Source organism: Festucalex cinctus, chromosome 10, assembly GCF_051991245.1.
Source record: "Festucalex cinctus isolate MCC-2025b chromosome 10, RoL_Fcin_1.0, whole genome shotgun sequence".
NCBI classification, from domain to species: domain Eukaryota; kingdom Metazoa; phylum Chordata; class Actinopteri; order Syngnathiformes; family Syngnathidae; genus Festucalex; species Festucalex cinctus.
Window position 1 is genome coordinate 10796288 of NC_135420.1, and position 18847 is coordinate 10815134.

General features: G+C 39.5%; 1 protein-coding gene across 2 annotated transcripts; it reads left to right on the plus strand.

Annotated features, from left to right (window-relative positions):
* The first annotated feature begins 3171 nt into the window (after window positions 1-3171).
* mknk2b (MAPK interacting serine/threonine kinase 2b) lies at window positions 3172-18128 on the plus strand. 2 transcript variants are annotated; one of them, XM_077534102.1, is made up of 15 exons: window positions 3172-4603; window positions 5109-5332; window positions 5631-5721; window positions 5846-5947; window positions 6032-6129; window positions 8524-8603; window positions 8682-8755; window positions 8890-8922; window positions 8977-8994; window positions 9187-9242; window positions 9433-9528; window positions 13104-13298; window positions 14805-14969; window positions 15057-15097; window positions 15198-18128. In XM_077534102.1, the coding sequence occupies exons 2-15, from the start codon at window positions 5282-5284 to the stop codon at window positions 15472-15474; spliced, it is 1377 nt and encodes a 458-aa protein (XP_077390228.1). In that variant the 5' UTR covers window positions 3172-4603; window positions 5109-5281; the 3' UTR covers window positions 15475-18128. The 2 variants fall into 2 exon arrangements, with proteins under 2 accessions (XP_077390228.1, XP_077390226.1); XM_077534100.1 differs by having other exon boundaries at window positions 3179-4603; window positions 8890-8994.
* The last annotated feature ends 719 nt before the right edge of the window (window positions 18129-18847 follow it).

The following is an 18847-nucleotide window of genomic DNA, read 5'->3' on the forward strand; positions in this document are numbered from 1 at the left end:
TAACAAGAGTATGAAAACTTAGAAATAGTGTTGTTCTGATACCGTTTTATGGCTCCCGATACCGATACGATACCCAGCTTTGCAGTATCGGCCGATACCGATACCATACCGATACTTACGTTTTTTTTTTTCTTCAACATGAAAAAGCTGTCCTGCCATTGGTTCAGAGCATTCAAGGGCCAATAGGATGTCTTAGATCGGCATGCAGTCATCATGTCACATACCAGTAAATGTCATGCACCAGCAAGACACAAGATGCTGCATCCAAAATCCTATATTAGCGTTGGAATTAATGGTATCGGCATGTTACTTGTGAGTAGTCACCGATACCGATACCACTGTTTTAATGCAGTATCGGCACCTCTGCCGATACCAGTATCGGTATCAGAACAACACTACTTAGAAATAAAAATTTTATTGTACATTTTATTGTGCATTTATAACAGACATACAATTTGCAATTACCTAATTGTGAGTTAAGTATTGAAGCTCAGTGTCCCAGTTCCGCCCTCAAAGCGTTTGAAGCAAATGTAAACAACAAAGATGGCTGATTTCAATAAATTGTTTGTTCTTCTGGCAGTCATTCCAAATCACGGTGTGCCACATGAACATATGTCCGGTATTTACATTTGCTCCGAACGCTTTGAGGTCGGAACTGACAATATCCGAGGGAAGTAAGAAATCCGATTTCTCACTTCCCTCGAATGCAGCATTTGTTCTCAGTGAAAGGACGCTCTCCACTCACTGAAAAGAATTGGACTTTGGATCGTTCTAATTTGATTTTTGACGATTATTTTGATTTGAAAATCTGATCAAATGTTTGTCAACTGCAACAATATGCCTGGTTGGTATGATAGTGACACCCAAAGCAATACAATAAGCCATGGAAATGAAGTGTTGCATTGTGAAAATATAAGAAATGTTCGGAATTGTCAGTTGCTTCAAAAACACTCAATGACATGCTCTGGTACGTTCATTTACATTGTTAGTGTCTTGAGTGATGTCGGACCTGGAAGCATCAACTCAGGAAGGGGCGGGGCTTTTGCGAAACGTATTGATACCCCCGGTTAAGACGTGTTCTTCTGAGCTTGTGTGTGCGTGTGAGTGAGTGGTTCCAAAAAAATAAATAAATAAATAAAAAATAACAATTATAAAAAAGAAAGAAAGAAAGAAAGAAAGATGTGTTCTTCAGCCTCTAATAAATTATTTTTTTCTACTTTGTAAATAATATAGTACCATTATTTTTAAGGGAAATTCAATATTTAATTCAAGTGCATTTATTTAGTGGGGAAAAGAATCCCCTGTTAAGAAATACTTTTTTTTTTTTTTTTTTTTTTTTTTTTTTTTTTTTTTTAACATCAAATCAGTTCATCAATCAGTTCATCATATTACCACCCCCAGGGCTTGACCAATGCATGTGGGGGCTAAGAAAATAATTTATAAATATATTTTAGAATATCACCTAAAATGCTGGAGGGGCGTAACTGGGGCTACACAGATTTCTGACGGGTCGTTAGCCCCCACTAGCACCAAGCGCCATCCTTGGTAATACTTTGTACAACCACCTTTTGCCAACAGTGAGATCTTTGAACAATCCTCTTTGCAAAATCTAAATCATCCAAGTGACCTCGGTCCTCTCCTATTCTCTGTCCTCTTTAGCCCCCTCTACAGGTTTTCAATGGATTTGAGGTCTGGCAACTGAGATGGTCATGGGAAGAGCTTGATTCTGTGTCTGGTGAACCATGTCGACAATTTTCAGTATGAGATTATCCTTCTGCAATAAAATTGAATTCATGATACGGTTTTTAGCACATTAGTCAAATAAATATGTATATATTCATATAAATTATTCAGATATACAGATATAAAGAGATTTTTTAACCACTGTATTATAGAACCAAATATAAAATAAAGTAAAACAGCTCAATCGTCCTTTGTTTGACACTTGACAGACACAATCGGAAAGGGAACAGGATGTTGTTTACAGCAGATATTGCCGCTTGTTTATTATTATTATTATGATGATGATGATGATGATATTATTATTATTATTATTATTATTATTATAGGGCTGTGCAAATAATTGCAATTCAATAACAATTTCAATTATTACACTCCACAATTACAAAATCAGCTGTAATTGTAAAAAAAAAAAAAAGATTATTGAGACTAGTTTTTGATTTTTTAATGTTAAAATGTTAAAATGCTAAATTTTAAAATTTTGTTTCATCCAAGAGTAAATTGGATAATTATAGTGTTTCAAAGAATTTTATTTGTCTTATTTTTTTGTTTTTTTTTGTTTTTTACGTTTAAACATTTTCTTGTTTGTACCAAAGAAATCGTCCCACTGCATAGTGCACAATGCACATGCTGCACTCCAACTTCAAGTTTTTGCCAACATAAATACTTAAATAAATACAGTATATATATTATTAGAAATATATATCATTATAAATTCTATTTGGTACAAAAGGAACTTACGTAATTGTAGTGTTTCTATTAATTTTAATTGGTCTTAATATTTTTAAATGTGTAAACATGTTCTTGTTTTGTACCAAAAAATAAATGATCGTCGTACTGCTCAGTGCACAAGCTTCACTCCAACTTCAAGTTTTTGTTAACATAAATAAATAAATAAATAAATAAATAAATATATTATTATAAATATGTATTATTATAAATTATGTTTGGTCCAACAGGAACTTACATAATTATAGTTTATATTTTTAATTGGTCTTAATATTTTTTAAATGCTTAAACATTTTCTTGTCTTGTACCAAAAAATAAATAATTTCAATCATTGCTAAAATAATCGTGATTATTTTTCCATAATGGGTCAGCCGTAGTTATTATTATTATTATTATTATTATTATTATTATTATTATTAATATTATTATTATTATTAAAGCCTCAACCAGACCCTTTATTGTGAGGCATTAAAGTTCGATTTCTGGTCCTGTTGTTAGCATCAACACTTCTGTCTTTGTTGTCACTGGTACCTTAAGTTTCTATGATGGCATCACACACACACAAAAGAGAAAAGAGAAAAAAAAACATGGAGGAAAAAAAACCCCGTTAATCTCCCATGATCACAGAGTTTGAAAACAGCAAGTTTCTAAGCATCGCTAAGCTTCTAAGATTCTAGTTTGTCCGTTGAGATTTTTTTTCTTGAAAATTTTGGTTGAACCCTTTTGAAGGTTCCGTTGTATATACACTCGAACTAGCATACTATCCCACACGTGCCTTTGTCAAATTAACGTTGCTTTTAATAACTGAATATAGCACGAGTATGTCAGGTCTCTGGCATGTCACAATTATCGGCTGTGCCATTAGGGTGCATGTTTCTAGATCGTTAGGGTTCTTGGATTTCTTTAATTATCACAAGCATGAGACAAAGTTTCCACTCAGGTCTCAGAAAGCCTCATCATCAGGCTCCAAGATATGCCATGTGTGCACTGTCACACTTGGCAAAAACATGAGGATTGTAAGGCCTGTCCATGACCATCACCTCGCTGAAAGTAATCCCAGGCAGGAATTACTTTGCAGAAATCACATCTAGTGTAACGCCATAACTTTATATAACATCGAAATATACAGCAAAAATTACTAATTGCACCAAAATTACTTTTTCCCTTGCAACTTGTTATCAAATAAATTCCCAACTTCAGTTATTAAGCCCCGATACAACAAAATATCTATTGCCTTTATTAATTTGCCATCGACTGTCTGGCATTAGCTCGTAAACAAAAATAAACCAAAGTGAATAATTCTTACCAAAGTGTGTGAGGCAATATACAGTAATTGCAAGTGAGTCTGCATTTGCGCATTGTGGTGGGGAAAGTCAGGGAAGCTGAGGTCATGTGCGTAGATACACTAAACCAGGGTGGTTCAATGTCCATCTGACCAAGGCCATTCAATGCTGGGTCTGTGATCTCAGTAAAGGCAATATAACACACATAGATGGTAACAAAGCACAAACATATTTTTTTGACACCCGCATCTATGACATAGGCAAAAAAAAAAAAACATTCTTTCATTGTCTAAACTGGTGGAGCTTGTCTGTCGACATGTTGCACCATCCTCCACTCTCTCCTCCCCTTGAGCAGACACATCACAACAATGACGTGTTCCATACAAAACACTGCTATGTAGCGTCGTACCAATTCGTTCATATCAACATTATCTCCTCTTCTACAGACCAGTGCATGTGTTCAGACTTCAACAAGGTCTATGTAATGGCATTCCAAATAAATATACGACCATATATTAGCCGTCTATGAGTTGAAACGTGTATTTTTACTATTTATATTTCCTAAAATAATTAACGAAGACCCGGCAATACGGAATGGTACGCGGCCTAATGCTACCTTCTAGAAAACACGTGATCCTTCTAGCTTACTGACGCAATGTAGTGAAGGCGTTAGGGGCGTGACAAAGGAGGAGTCATCCGTGAAGGTTATAAAAACGCTGCAGCTGCTACCACACCACCACCTTCCATGTCCCTTCAATCGGCCGCATTCCCCCCACGACCGTCCTCTGCGGCTGTCAAAGCAGTGGGTCCGATCACGACACCAACACTGGACCTGTAAAATTAACCACTTGGTAAGTCTGTCTTTTTTCCTCTGACTTTTTTTTAGTGTTTTTTTTTTTTAGTAAAACTATTCATGTTTTTTTGTTGCGAATGTTAATGACATGCGCCACGAACGGTGTAAATTGTTTATTTGGCTTTAAATCTTATGTCTTGTTGTAGGCAATATTAGAAAATGACCAGATAAATGTTACTGATGTTTTGCGTTGGCAACTCAAAACCAACACGAAACACTAAAAGCAAATTGTTACGTCAGCCCTTACGCAGCTAGTTAGTTTTAACACGCGCTGTTTAGCTTGTGGAAGGCAGCGCTCGTGAGCGATATGTTTTATAATATACGATGTATTTGTGCCTACAACGTGATGAGTTTCCAATGCAAATTGCGTGGCGTGCATATTATTTCCCGGATTTAGGTATTTCGATTACTGTACTGTGGTTGGATGCGTTATTCATTGTATGTACTTGCGATACTTGTGTTTCTGGGGTAATCGCTTTTCATGTGTCGCTTTTTATCCGCAGGGCTCCGGTTGAAAGCGCCGTAGAAAGCTGACCAGCCCGCATCATTGTGATCTCTTTGCAACTGTCTCAGAAACACCTCAGTTTCCGAGAAAGTGCAATCGGATAGGCCAGACACCACTGCCGCAGCCGCCGCACATCCTCCAAAAAAAACAAATCGCCCAAATCGAAGCAAAATGGTGCAAAATAAGATCACCGAAGTCACTGGATTCCATCGCTCTTTTAAGGTGTGTGTTAAGCCTGTGCGGATGTGTTGCGATGGCTTCCCCCCCGCACGTGTGTGTAAAAAAACTGCCAACAGATATGGTCATCACTTATCATATGACACTTTTTAATGCATGGGTGGATATCCAGCTACATGCAGTAAGGCTTAACTCTGTATGACTGTAGTGTAGTTTGAGATACAGTATTATTTGTATTTGAAAGAAAATGTCCAATAGCTGCACTTGATTCTAACTTGGCACAGCTGAGCCAGGAAGTTGTTGCTGTTTGCTGATTTTTTTTAATTTTTTTTTTACTTTCCAGGGCCAAAATCCTTTTGCGACAGATGACTTCACCAAAAATGGATCTCATCTTATTGATTCAACATTTGATTTTGATTCCTCCCCAAGACATGGTGGGTATTTTTATTTTATCTTTTTAAGTTGGCCATCTCATGCTATCGTAATGTGATTAGTTGTGCAGTGACCCATTTGGAACGATATCTCAGCTCTGTAATAATGTAGCCTTTTTGGTCATAGATATACCTTCCAGCCAGCCCATAGACATCCCTGATGCTAAAAAGAGAAACAAGAAGAAGAAGCGTTGCAGGGCAACAGATAGTTTCTCTGGACGATTTGAGGGTAAGATCATTTTATGTGTATTGTGGCTTGATGTGAAATGTCACATGAACAGAATACTTCAAAACTTGTTCGACCTCTCCACAGATGTATACAGACTGCAGGATGAAGTACTGGGAGAGGGTGCCTATGCCAGGGTGCAAACATGCATAAACCTTATCACCAACAAAGAGTATGCTGTCAAGGTAAGACATCAGTCATGTTGTCTTACTCCATCCACTTCAGCCTAAATGTATTTTTATTAAGTCACTTGTTGAAGGTAGTTTTGGTTCAAAAGTAATACATTCAACTCTTCACATGCTGCCACATGACTCTCTTTGTGTGCGACTGCTGCTCTGGAATTAGCTGCAGTCAGCAGGCACGCCCCTTACTGTTTTTACATGCAGCCGGCCTATCACAGCGCAGGGAGGAATATCCCCTCCCATTCATCTAACGCCGATTGCCTGAGAGAACATTGTGTGCTGCCAAAACAAAACCCCCATACAGAGGAGGGAGGGGTGTGGGTGGCGCTAGTTGAAGATTGTGACCCAGGGTGTTTACATGGTTTTATTCGGCTTTTTTGCTCTCTGCACTTTTTTTTTTTTTTTTTTTTTTTTTTACTTTTAAAGACACGCCTTGATTGAAGCACTTCCTTTTCTGAAAACTGCATATCCTCGCACGAGGAAGCAAAGCATCGCAATGTTTCGCTTTAACATTAATTCTTGACTCAAATCTTGATACACAAATTGCACTGGTTGTTAGATGTTTATGGAAGCAAAATAATTTTGTTGCCCCCAGAACACATACAGTATCCATATCATAAAACTGAACAAAAGCATTTGGTCACGTGACGACGATCCGTTGCTGTTTACGCTGTGACATGTTGGTGGATCCCCATGGGACTTTGTCATTGTAATGGAGAAAGCGTGTGGAGTAGGTCATTTGCTTGTTGAGGGGGGCTCAGACTGCTCCTGCCAGATGTCCCGTCTACCATCCCCCCACAGACGGGCGGGTTGCAAGTGTGGGCTCATAGCGTCGCCAGGCACAAGCAGCAGGCTGTGCATATTTTAAAACCTGCCTGACTCAAATGGTTGTTTGACATATATTAGAGCTGTATGGCTGTTTGACTGTCCTAGTTGTAGAAACTATTGCGCTATTTTGTGCTGCTAACCAGGAGTGTGACGATATATCAATATCGTGATACTTTGTCTCCCGATAGATGGTTATAAAAAAGTAAAGTATCACGATATTTGTAGTTATTATACAGCTCCATTGTTCATTACTTATTGAGCAATTACTTGGCGGGCTGCTAGAGGGAGCTCCTCATAAGAGTTGCAGGGAAATGTACGGCGGTTTTCAGGCGAAGAAGACTTATTTTATTAGAAGATGTTTATGTCCAGCAACTGACTCAGTTTTGCATAAGTTTCTATGAAAAATGTGTATTCAGTGTAACATTTTAAAACATATTTTGTTTTGACTTTTTTTTTAAGCACACAATTTCTGACAAATATTAATATTGATTTAATTGGATTTCATATTTAATTAATTTTATTTTACTTTTGTAATGTTACACAAAACGTTTTCTGTTTATAAAATGAAACAAATGACTGACATAATGATGTGTTGCATGACGATAGTGTTTAAGAAAGACACAAATTTGTTCACAGAAGGTTGTCTCTGTTAAGACATTTGCATTTGTTTAAAAAAAATACATTAAAGTACTCACTGTGAAGAGAGCGGTTTTAATAGTGTTTCAGTGATGGTACAAAGAAACTATTTTCTCATTGGAAAAAACATCAGTTTGTCTTGAGTAGTTTTAGCGTGAATTTATTACTTCACCAATATCGATAATCTCGATATCGTGGAGTAATAGTTATCGTATATCGTATCGTGAGGTACCCACAGGTTCCCTCCCCTACTGCTGACTCAGACTGAATGGCTTTGGAGCCCTCTTGTCTGTGCTTTAATCCTAGACGCATTGCAATGGTGTGCTTCAAAAGCAACTGTAATCCAGCTACCAGGAAGAGAAACTTGCACAACATCCAAGCAAACAATAACCGTCCAGGCCTGGAACATTCAGGCCTTTTGCTATGTTGTCAGCAGTCTATCGTTCTCTTGGCATGACGCTCAACTGATGGTGGCCCCTCAGTGGCTAATCCCCCCCTCCATCCCCTCCCCCCCATAGCAGCGTGCAGTTATATTTAGAGAGCGTGTTTTGTTTTTACCGTCAACAGTTTTGGGATTAGCCCATGGAATGTTTCAATGGAAGAAAACCTAAGCGCCCTTAAGATTTAAATAAGACTGACACATGTGACTAAATATAGAGTTGCTCTGTGACTTTGTTCGTTATCATGGCTTGACTGGCAGCATTGAAAGTAGGTTAAAGTATCGTTGCAAGTGTGCCACAGGGTGGGGTGCCTTTTGGGATGCGGGGGAATTGAAGGGCTGTTATTAACTTGGCACCACATATGGAACATGTAATCTACTCCCTGTGGACGCTCAAAGTTAAGCATAACATTCCATGTGTGTATGTATATGTCCTATTTTTAGCTACAACTCTCCATAGGAACCAGTCAACTGAGATCTGCCTTTTCTTTCAGATAATTGAAAAAAGACCAGGACACAGCCGCAGTCGTGTCTTTCGTGAGGTCGAAATGCTCTACCAGTGCCAGGGCCACAGGTAGTGATCTTAATCGCAATACAACTTTGATCACTTTGGCACTTCGCTTGACTGACTTTCCCTTTTCTCTTTTCTTAGTAACATCCTGGAACTGGTGGAGTTTTTTGAAGAGGAAGACAAATTCTATCTGGTGTTTGAAAAGCTCAGAGGAGGTCAGTGAATTGCAGCTGCTTTCTAGGCAGTGTTCATTTTATTTTACCCCGTAAAACACATGGCATGTCTTGTTTTTGTGTTTTTTGGTCTGCCGAATGTAAATAGCTGATGTACTCATGTTCCCTCCCCTTAGGGTCTATTTTGGCACACATTCACAAGAGGCAGCACTTCAGTGAGCAGGAAGCCAGAGTTGTCGTGCAGGACATAGCTAGAGCTCTGGACTTCCTGCATAACAAGGGTGAGCACACTTACAAATCCTTACCACTGACCGTTACAAAAGAGACATATGTCCTACTGGTGGCATACATCTATTTTTAATATTGATTTGAATTGTTTTTGCATTTTAAGATTCAAATGCTGAATATTTGCTTGTTGTTTTGGTTGTGATGTACTAACCAAAAAATGTGACTTGTGGCTTGTTAATTTCCAGGAATGGCCCACAGAGACCTCAAACCTGAAAACATCCTTTGTGAAAGTGCAGACAAGGTGAGTCTGCAAATATTTTCTGTGTCGTTCAACTAATGGGAACTAATGTGGTGACGAATAGATTGATAAGCTGCTCTAGTACGGTGATAACAGGCCAAGTAAAGATAGTGTGCAACGAGATCTGTACTCAAGGCTTAAATGAATTAACAGGATATGAGATTGTTATTCTAATCTTGTATTCCTCTCTCAGATTTCCCCAGTTAAGATTTGTGACTTTGATCTGGGCAGTGGTATCAAACTGAACAGTGACAGCTCACCCATCTCCACCCCTGAACTCCTCACGCCTGTAAGTTCATGATTAACTTTTATTAATCACGTTTTATTAATTATTGTGGAAAAGTACTGTTCCATGTGGCACAATAGAGTGGAGTGTTCAGTGCACAGAGTATCATTGGGTTCCCGCATACTGTAATAAATAGATTAAATTAGAGTTTATGGATCTATTAAATTTTTATCAATGGCAGAGTACTGATGCCTGGCCTTATTTCAAGGTACAGAGATGGCAGATGTTTTACGATCAGGAACTAGAAATGAGAAAAATAGAATATTGCCATCAGTTTTATGCAATTTTAAGGAAAAACGCTATATTGGGATACATAGTTTCTCTTTAAAATTGTCTTTTTATTGTGCGGGGGTGGGTTCTATATGACACGCGAGTTGAGTTCACCTTACTCGTATCGGTCTGGGGGGGAGGGGGGGGGGAGGGGGGAAGTGTTACCAAACATCCCTATTCGATCCAACGTTAAACTTTAGTTTAGCATCTACAGACATGCAAAGGGAGCAAAAAAATAAATAAAATGTGGCGTGAGTATGTATTTGGCAGTGGCTTTGAAAAGTGGATTTATTTGAGACAATTTGTTAGGTAAGAAAGTTAAAGAAAACCTTTGACCCACTTGTGAAACTGTGCAAATCTAATGTTGATTCTTTGGTTAGTTGTTGTTTTGTACCTTTGGTGCAGTTGTCTCTACTATGCAGATAAGCACTGTGCTTTCGGGCTTTAAACTCCCATTATCAAGTCTGGGCTGTCTGCCCATTGGTCACGCTGGGTGGTGTTATGCCCAACCCGCTGATCTTTCATTGGCACTTTACAAGCCACATTCTGTTAACCTTATCACGTCATGGTATCAGCAGTTCCCTGATAGATATCCTTCAGTATAAGGTACACGTCCTACTTATCAACTGTAAATACTCAGGCCCAAGAGTTTGAGGTTATGCTTTTTCAACCCAAAGTGGGATGTTTGCCATGTAATTGCTCTGGTTTTTGCTATGCGTGGACACAGACGGTCTAAGTGTATGTCATAGATGGACAAGAGCAGGTGAAGGAGGGGGTGCTTTATCCTGCAGGAACGTTGTGTGTTTGGGGATGTTTACATTGGTGGTAACTCCAGTTTCCTATTGAGAAACCAGAGAATGGAAAACCCTATACACAATACATAACAAAAAATAAAAAATAAAATCTACTGTACTGCAAAGGCCCTAGGAAGCAATGTAAGAGCTTTGGAATGTAGTGAGGCCGCAGAGGGAACTTCCAAGGCCATTTTATGTTGTATAAAGTGCTTACAAAACCATGCGCAAACCTCTGTAAGGCAGTATGGAGACCTCCACCTTCTGTTTATTTAATGCTCCATGGCACCAACCCTACATTTTTCTAACGTTCTTTATACAAAGGACATCAACATGGTTTGTTCTGTTTTTGTCTCCCCCTCCCATACCTAGCAACTGAAACGTGATTGGCTTAAGAGGAGCGAGAGGAGAGGAGAGGGGGGAGGGGGAGGTCCGGCCTGCTCATGCGCCCGAGCCTTTTTTTTTTTTTTTTTTTTTTTCCTCAGGAACAATGTTATCTGATTTTCATCTCTGCCCCCACTCATGCTGCATTTGTACAGTTGCTGTTGCGCAACATTTAGATATTTTTGCATCTATCGCATGTGCTTGTGGTGCTATTTAGTATAATTCTTTTCAAGGCTGTGTAGTTTGACTTTTAGAATGATTAGAATATGGTATGATGAACCTTAAGGAAAGGGATAAATATTTTTACTTAAGTGTTTGTCAGTCCAGCATTAAAATAAGAACCGCTGCTCTAATATCAAAACCCTGAAAGGAGATGACTGGGATTGGAAATGTAGCACAGAAGCAGCCCCAGTGAGCCAAAACTAAAGCAGTTATAGCTGCCGTCCCCTTTGCAAGTCCCTCACCAGGTAATCTTGTTTACCAACATCAGAGGTGTGGAACATGAATGGCGTCATGATGGGCTGACTAGTCACATGGTCCCGGGAAAGCACCAGCTTGCCTTATTAACAGAGCATGAAGAAAAGTTTGCGTGGGCGGTGCGAGTTCAATGTTGGCCTTGGTGCGCTTCTTTCACTGGCCCCTTCTCTCTTTTCTGCTGTTGTCAGCAGCAGTTGCACGTGGACCAAACATACGTTTTGGCATTTTCAGCTGTATTCTGTTTTTTCGTCTGTGGAGGCAGGCTTACCAGACATGTTGATGGTAGAAATGTGGGGGTTGGGATTTTCTCCTGTGACAGAAGCAGCTTTGTCTGTGCTCAGATTCCTGTGCAGCACATTTTATGACATAAATATGGAGGAGGAGGAGCTGCCAGGATGTTGTACAATCGTCTTGTTCAATGTAAACATTCCCCCTACAGTTGAAAGGAGAGATGAGTAGTCCTCTGGTATGCAAACCAAACTGTGTATATATTTTTTTTCTTCTTGAAAGAGGAAGTCAACCAAAAAATGTTTTTCGAATGTGTTCTATGCAGCCCCACTACTGTAACCACTGTATTATTTTCTAATTAATGAGTTAAGCTACAAAATCCACAGTTTTTATCCATTTTGGGGCGGCCATTTTACCACTTGCTGTCAACTGAAAATGACGTGTTGCTCAGGGCTTTAGGTAACGGCCAAACACGGCTCAGCTTGCAAATATCATATGACCAAACTCAGGAAATAGGTGAACTGTGGTTGATTGTTACCTGAGCTCTGTGCAACTGTGATCTAATTCACTCGACGGCACGTGGAAAAATGGCCGCTCCCTTGAGATGGGTACAAACGGGTTGATTTTGCTGCTTAATTCATATTCTACAAATCCAGTATTAATCAGAATGATGGGTTTATTATTGGGGGTGTGTAGAACATATTGTAAAGAAAATATTTGGCTAGACTTTTCCTTTTAATCTCAACGCTTACAGTTTAAGTGAACAGGACAATGAATGTGTAAGCTGTATGTTATCAGTTTGTCAGCCTCATCGAATAAAGAATTTACTGTTTTCTTGGATTGTACATTGTGTGTATGTTACTCGGCCATAATATCATTTTTGAATGAAGATTGTTGCGAACTAGTGACCTGCTCCTCTTTTGTTCCTTTAAGGCACAATTTGGTGTTTACAATTACGTAAGAGTTCAGGGCTCGGCCCAGTCTGTGGTTCTGCTGGCCGGCCAATCCTCTTTGCTGGGCTCAGTGTTTGGCCTAATTCCTGTCTAGGATACATAACAAGGCAACGTCAGAGCTGAGCCTGCCTTTGCCCTCAGTCCACTGTGTACTGTGTGCAGCTGGATGGTCCAAGTTGTGACTCAATGTTCCTGCGAACCTGCCCCATTTGATGTTGCGAAGGGATGTTGCACAACATGTTTTTACTTGCCACACAGAGAGAAGCTGCACAGTTCCTTTTTTTTTATTTTTTTTTTATTAAAAATGAGCATGTGACTCTCACAGATCGCCCCAGTTTAGGCCTCTAGCTTCAACACGAGGTGTCAGCTGAAATGAGGAATGTGAAGGAGCAGCAGCGAAAGAAAACACTTCACTCTTCATGTGTGCTGCTGTTTGCCAAGCCTGTGGCTAACCGATGCCTTTTCTTCCCATCAGTGTGGCTCCGCAGAGTACATGGCACCGGAGGTGGTCGAAGCCTTCAGCGAGGAGGCCACTATTTATGACAAGCGCTGTGACCTCTGGAGCCTGGGAGTTATCTTGTACATCATGCTGAGTGGTTACCCACCCTTTGTAGGACACTGTGGGGGTGACTGTGGCTGGGAATTGGGGGAACCCTGCCACAGGTGCCAGGTGAGATTATAGAACAGTCACTCAGGCTTTTTAAAAATAGTTTTTTTGTTGGTCCAATTTTTAGACTGACCAGATTTACCAAGTTTATTCGAATTGTACCATGTTTATTTGATAGTTTTAGCGCAATTTTTGCTCTGTCATATCCGGTACTAACGTATGGAGGACCAAAACTGCCAAATTTAATAAATGACTAAATAAATAAATGAATTAAAGTGAAAATAAAAATGGCTATAAAAATATAATTCAAAAATGAAATATGAAAAATATGAATGTACAAATAAACAAGACGAAAAATAAATCTATAAATAGAATCAAATATCTCTCACATTTAATTATACGCTCGGTCAAGTAGAGTGGGGTATATACCACGGAAGAGGCAGGACTGTTTTTTGCACAACAGTTTGTTTCCGGTTCGGTTTGCGACGTGTGGGCTGCGTCAAAAATACTTGTGCTTCCGACTTTGTGCCCCTGGGTTGCGCGTTCGCAACCCGGACCGGAAATAAACTGATGTGCAAAATCACGTCCCGCCTCTTGCGTGGCATATACCCCATTGTACGTCGAATTGCTCACTCGACCATCGAAAGACTGTTTGCCATGGCGGAGCCCAACCCAAGACGCTCTTAGGGCCGCCCCTTCATTTGAATAACATTTCGACCTGACAGTGTCTGCAGCATGAAATAAATAAATGTGAGGGCAGAGTTTTTCTATTTATTGATATTTAATTCATTTTATAAATTTATTTTTGTATTTATTTCAACATTTTTAATTTTAATTTTTTTTAATCTTATTTTTGTGTTTTTACTATATATATATATATATATATATATATATATATATATATATATATATATATATATATATATTACTCTTCTATTCATTTAGTCATTTATTTTTAATTTTGGCAGTCGGTCTGCCATACTAGCGGCGTGTGGCTTGCTTTTGTTCGCCGTGCAACTACATGGGGGCTGCTTCAAACCAAGGCGGGGATGCTCTGATGGACAAAAAAAAAAAAGACCATTATTAGTCAATCTGGTGACTGGTGGTTGTGTTACTACTTTGACTAATGCTAAATTGGTTGCCATCTGTAAATAAGTCAATACACTTACTATTATTCAGCCTTTTTTATTCAGTCCCTGAAGCTATTGAAAGCTGGCTGTGTTTACCTCGCTCCGGTCTGGTCCCACATTGTAACATTAGAAATATGCCGCTAGAAATGCTCACACAGCTTTGTGTTGGTTCTAGCCGGCATCCGCAGCATTAGGCTATTAGGACTACATTCCCATGATTCTTGGAGACGGAAACAGGAAGTAGTTCTAGACATAAACATAGATGCCTGCTAGTGATTAAATGTGGATGAAGATACAAACATAATAGAAAGGAATTGGATTTGAAGACGTCTAAACTGACAGTATACATGCCTACATTACAAGCCGCAAGTAATGATTTTTTTTTTTTTCTTTATATGGTCAGAAAAATGTTGAACAAAATGCTCTTTTTCTCCCATAGAACACCCTGTTTGAAAGTATTCAGGAAGCAAAGTATGAGTTTCCTGACAAAGAGTGGGCTCATATCGCCTCAAGTGCCAAAGACCTTATATCCAGACTACTGGTTCGGGATGCCAAAAATCGCCTTAGCGCTAGCCAGGTGCTGCAGCACCCCTGGGTGCAGTGGGTGAGTGTCCAACCACCATGCTACTTCTGTAATTCTGCTTTAGTAATGGCAAATATAATTTTTAATGGCCTTGTCTTCTTTCTTAAGGGTGCATCTGACACGTTTCCTGCACCGGTTTTTCATCAGAGGTGAGGCAGTCGCTATGAACGTTTTTGATTCTGACCCCCCCCCTTTTTTTTTCTCTTTTAAATAGCTTGTGAAACTCAATTCCTTTCTCCTGTTCTCCAGAAGCGGCAATGCGAGGGATCTGACATTCTTTGCTGACAAGGCCATGGCTGTGAACCGGCAGCTGGCTGAGCAGGATGGCATGGAGGAGCAGCATCAACAGGAGATCCCCTTTGTGGTCACCGCTGCCGGCGGCTCCTCCATGCGCCTCTCTCCTCCTTCCAACTCCAAGCTGGCCAGGCGAAGACAGCGCAGCAGCCAGCCCAAGGGTGGCCCCGTGTCCGCCGCCGAGCTCCGCCAGCTCTTGGCCCCTCTTGTTATTGTGGGGGACTGTGCCTGAATTTTGTTGACCTCATACCTTCTGCGAAGACCGAAGACCTGCTCCTCTCCTTGCCTGTCTTTGACTCTAACTGGCCTTGGTCCCTCGCCATTCAGGCTCTTTATGCCTCGCTGTAAGGGGAGACCGCAGCTCTTCTAAATGCCTTTTGACCTTCTGCAGCACTTCTGAAGCACATCAGCCCAAGGGCCTGCAAATATAGATGCACGTCCAGGTTTTTGGGAAGGGATGTTAAGAGAGAAGTATTTTCTAATTTAAGTATTTAGGTTCCCCCTCCCCTTTCTGTCAACACTTGTTTCAAACAAAGCTCAAGACACCAAAGGACAACCTCTTGCGCTGCTCCCACGTTATAACTGGATCCACTGTGAATTAAGTTGTCTGGAATGTTCTCTTTGCCTGTATGTATATGCACGAATGGTCAATCTGCACATACATACAAGCTTATGCAATATGCCAAGATGAAGGTGTACATAGGGGGGTTGGAAGAGCTGTAAGCCAATGCTGTATGTGCCTAGTGCAGTTAATTGTGTGGCTGGGGACTCTTATTTATTTTCTTTTTTTTTTTTTCTTCTCCACTCAAAGGAGAGTAAGTTTTGTTTTTGTTTTTTTTTTTGAATGAATTTGACTTGGTGGCTACGCAATTAGAGCTCCAAGAGCAGAGAATGTCTGTACACTGCCAGCCATGATGTAATTCGTACAGTGATTTTTTTTTTTTCCTCTTTCTTTTCTTTTCTTTTTGTTTTCTTTTTAAATACAGCTTGGCTCAATGCTGCAATGATCAGTTGCCATACTGTTCACTATCATGTCTAAAGTATTACTAGTTGGTCGTCCCTGAAAATGACTCTGCAGGCTTGAACAATATCTGGTATGTTGCTCGGAATAATGACCACAGTGAAATGATTTTTTTTTTTTTTGATTTTTTTTATTTAATTTAATGTAAAAAAAAAAAAAAAAAATGTCCCACAGCCACACTTGGCGCTTATGGCTTTTCGTTTTTGTACTTTTTTTTTTTTTTTTTTTTTTTCTCTTCCTTCTAGATATGCAAATCGATGTATGCATCAGCGCTAACCTTCTACATTTTTTACCCTAAAGGTTAGAATTCCCTCTTGCAGGATTTGAAAAGCACATTTTTTGGCCACTGACCTCTGTCGTTTAATTGAATACACTTATTTGGACCATCAGCATTTTTAATGCGTTGTCTTATTTTTAATGAGACATCCATTTCCAAACATTTACATAATTGAACTTTTTTTTTTCCCCTCACAAACTTAAAAAAAAAAAAAAAAAAAAAAAAGGAAAAACATTCCACAAAACACAAAAAAGACTTCCACAAATGTGTAGCTGTATAATGTTTACTTTATATTTTTCCACGTTTAAAAACTCCATGTGAATGTGCCACTTTTTTTTTTTCTTTAATTATTGTATGGCTTTTTTTTATTTTCTACTTGGTGATTGTCATGGAGGTGCTGTTGAGTTCAGATGAAGCACCGGCTGGTTTCCTTCAGTTTGTTTCATGTATGTTCTTAAGTTGTGACTATGAGAGGTGGCAGAAGTTTTAGTTGACCTGGAGCGTTCTTGCCCAGGCAGTTACGTTGTTTTAATGTTCGCGAGTTGGCAATAATTCTTTTCTTCTCGAATGAAGTAGAAGTTCATTCTGAGACTGATAGGCGGGAAGCAATGAGTTCCGTTTCACTAAAGAGGATTCAAGTCATGACCTGGCACATTGAAACATGCGTCAGGACTTAGCAGACAGATGCTGACGATCCACAACCAGCACTGCAGTAATGGTACTCTGGAAATGGTTGCCTTTTGCTAAAGAATCCAATCTGCTGATAACAGGACACTGTAATAGCTCTCAAAATCACCTACAGATGCATCATGGGATTTTATGTCTTATAATAAGACTTGAATTTGTAATACGCAGCTGTTCTCTATTTCGGGAAACTGCTTTGCTAAAGCTAAATGCATTAAGATGATTAAGGCAATCTTTTGAGGTTTTTAAAACTCCTAATACAGTTCAGTATTTTTTTATTTTATTTTTTTTCTTCTCTTTGGAGCATCACAAGTTTTGGACCGGGTTTGATACTTGCAATCATGCACGCACACAAAGGGCCATACTCAACCTGACTGGTGTAATAAGGGTTCTTGGTCATGATCATTTCTACTTTTTTTGTGAAATGTCTTAGAGGGAGAAAGTTCTATTCTAAGTCTGTCACTTTTTTGTTTGTCATTCTGACATAAAGTGTTGTAGTCATTCATTCATGCGGACAGTGTCAACCCTTCCCATAATTTGAATGTAGTCCACAGGCAAAGAATTCACAATCCAGCAATACTTGTCAAAGCTTTCCTAAGTGAACTCAAAAGTGTGGGGTAAATAATTCTGCCTGTGGCGGAAAGAACAAGTCCTTGAGTTGAGGCTTGCGAGCCATTGCCTGGTTTTAGCACCATCTTGATGCCCTCAGGGGAAGAAGTTTGGAATAAATACATCCTTAAAATACAAAATTTTGATTGAAGATAAGCACTTTACTGTACCATGTGAATGATTGCAGTTCACTCAAGGCAACACTTAAAACAGTTGTTCCAGAATTTTTGTATTGTTTTTCTAAAAAAAAAAAAAAAAAAAATTAAAATAAAAGGCAATAAAATGCTTCTAATAACTCACGTGTCCGTGTGATATCTATTAATCATTGTGCTCATTGATTTCCGGGAAGGTTCAAAGGAGTTGGCTGGAAATCTGATACTTGGCATGTGCTCCCTCCTACCTCACCAGTTTCACATTAACTAGCATTATCTTTTGACCAAGGCTGAGGCCGTGCCAACTGACTATTTGCAGTAAATCATATCAGTCGCACTCGCTGATAGTTCAGCTGTCACGTGTCCTTGACTGGCTGTAAATAAATACCAGCTCACTTTTCCCGTCACTCACTGAACTGCGACGCGTCAGCCACCAGCATGCCACTGTGGGGTTTTCCACGGGCGGGCCTCACTGTACATGACTGATGCAACCTGCTGCAAGAACGTGTGTGCGCCCTGCATACAGGAAATGACTACACAAGGTTACCTTGAATTATCTTGTATGTGTTAAATACAGTTACAGACAAGAGAAATATGGAATGCTGCTCTAATCTCCCCCTCGTCATGTGACTTAGTGTTTCAGGCAGGCACATGTGCAGTCATTTTGGGGGGCAGGTGTTCAAGCCAAAAGAAACAGGCACCCACACCAACATTATTCAAACAATTTATTTATTTATATGTATTTATATATCCATGTATTTATTTCTATAAACACCATCAACAGTCAATAAAGCAGGAAAGGAGGTGACGGAAAGCTTCAGTGGATGTAAAAAAAAAATTAAAAAAAATCGCACCACTGTTC

Excerpts from the sequence above, each read along its gene's own strand:
- mknk2b (XM_077534100.1), top strand. The coding sequence starts at position 5,282 with ATGGTGCAAAATAAGATCACCGAAGTCACTGGATTCCATCGCTCTTTT. Across the intron at positions 8,995-9,186 it reads GGACTTCCTGCATAACAAGG|GAATGGCCCACAGAGACCTC; the intron begins GTGAGCACACTT and ends GTTAATTTCCAG. Across the intron at positions 9,243-9,432 it reads TTTGTGAAAGTGCAGACAAG|ATTTCCCCAGTTAAGATTTG; the intron begins GTGAGTCTGCAA and ends TTCCTCTCTCAG.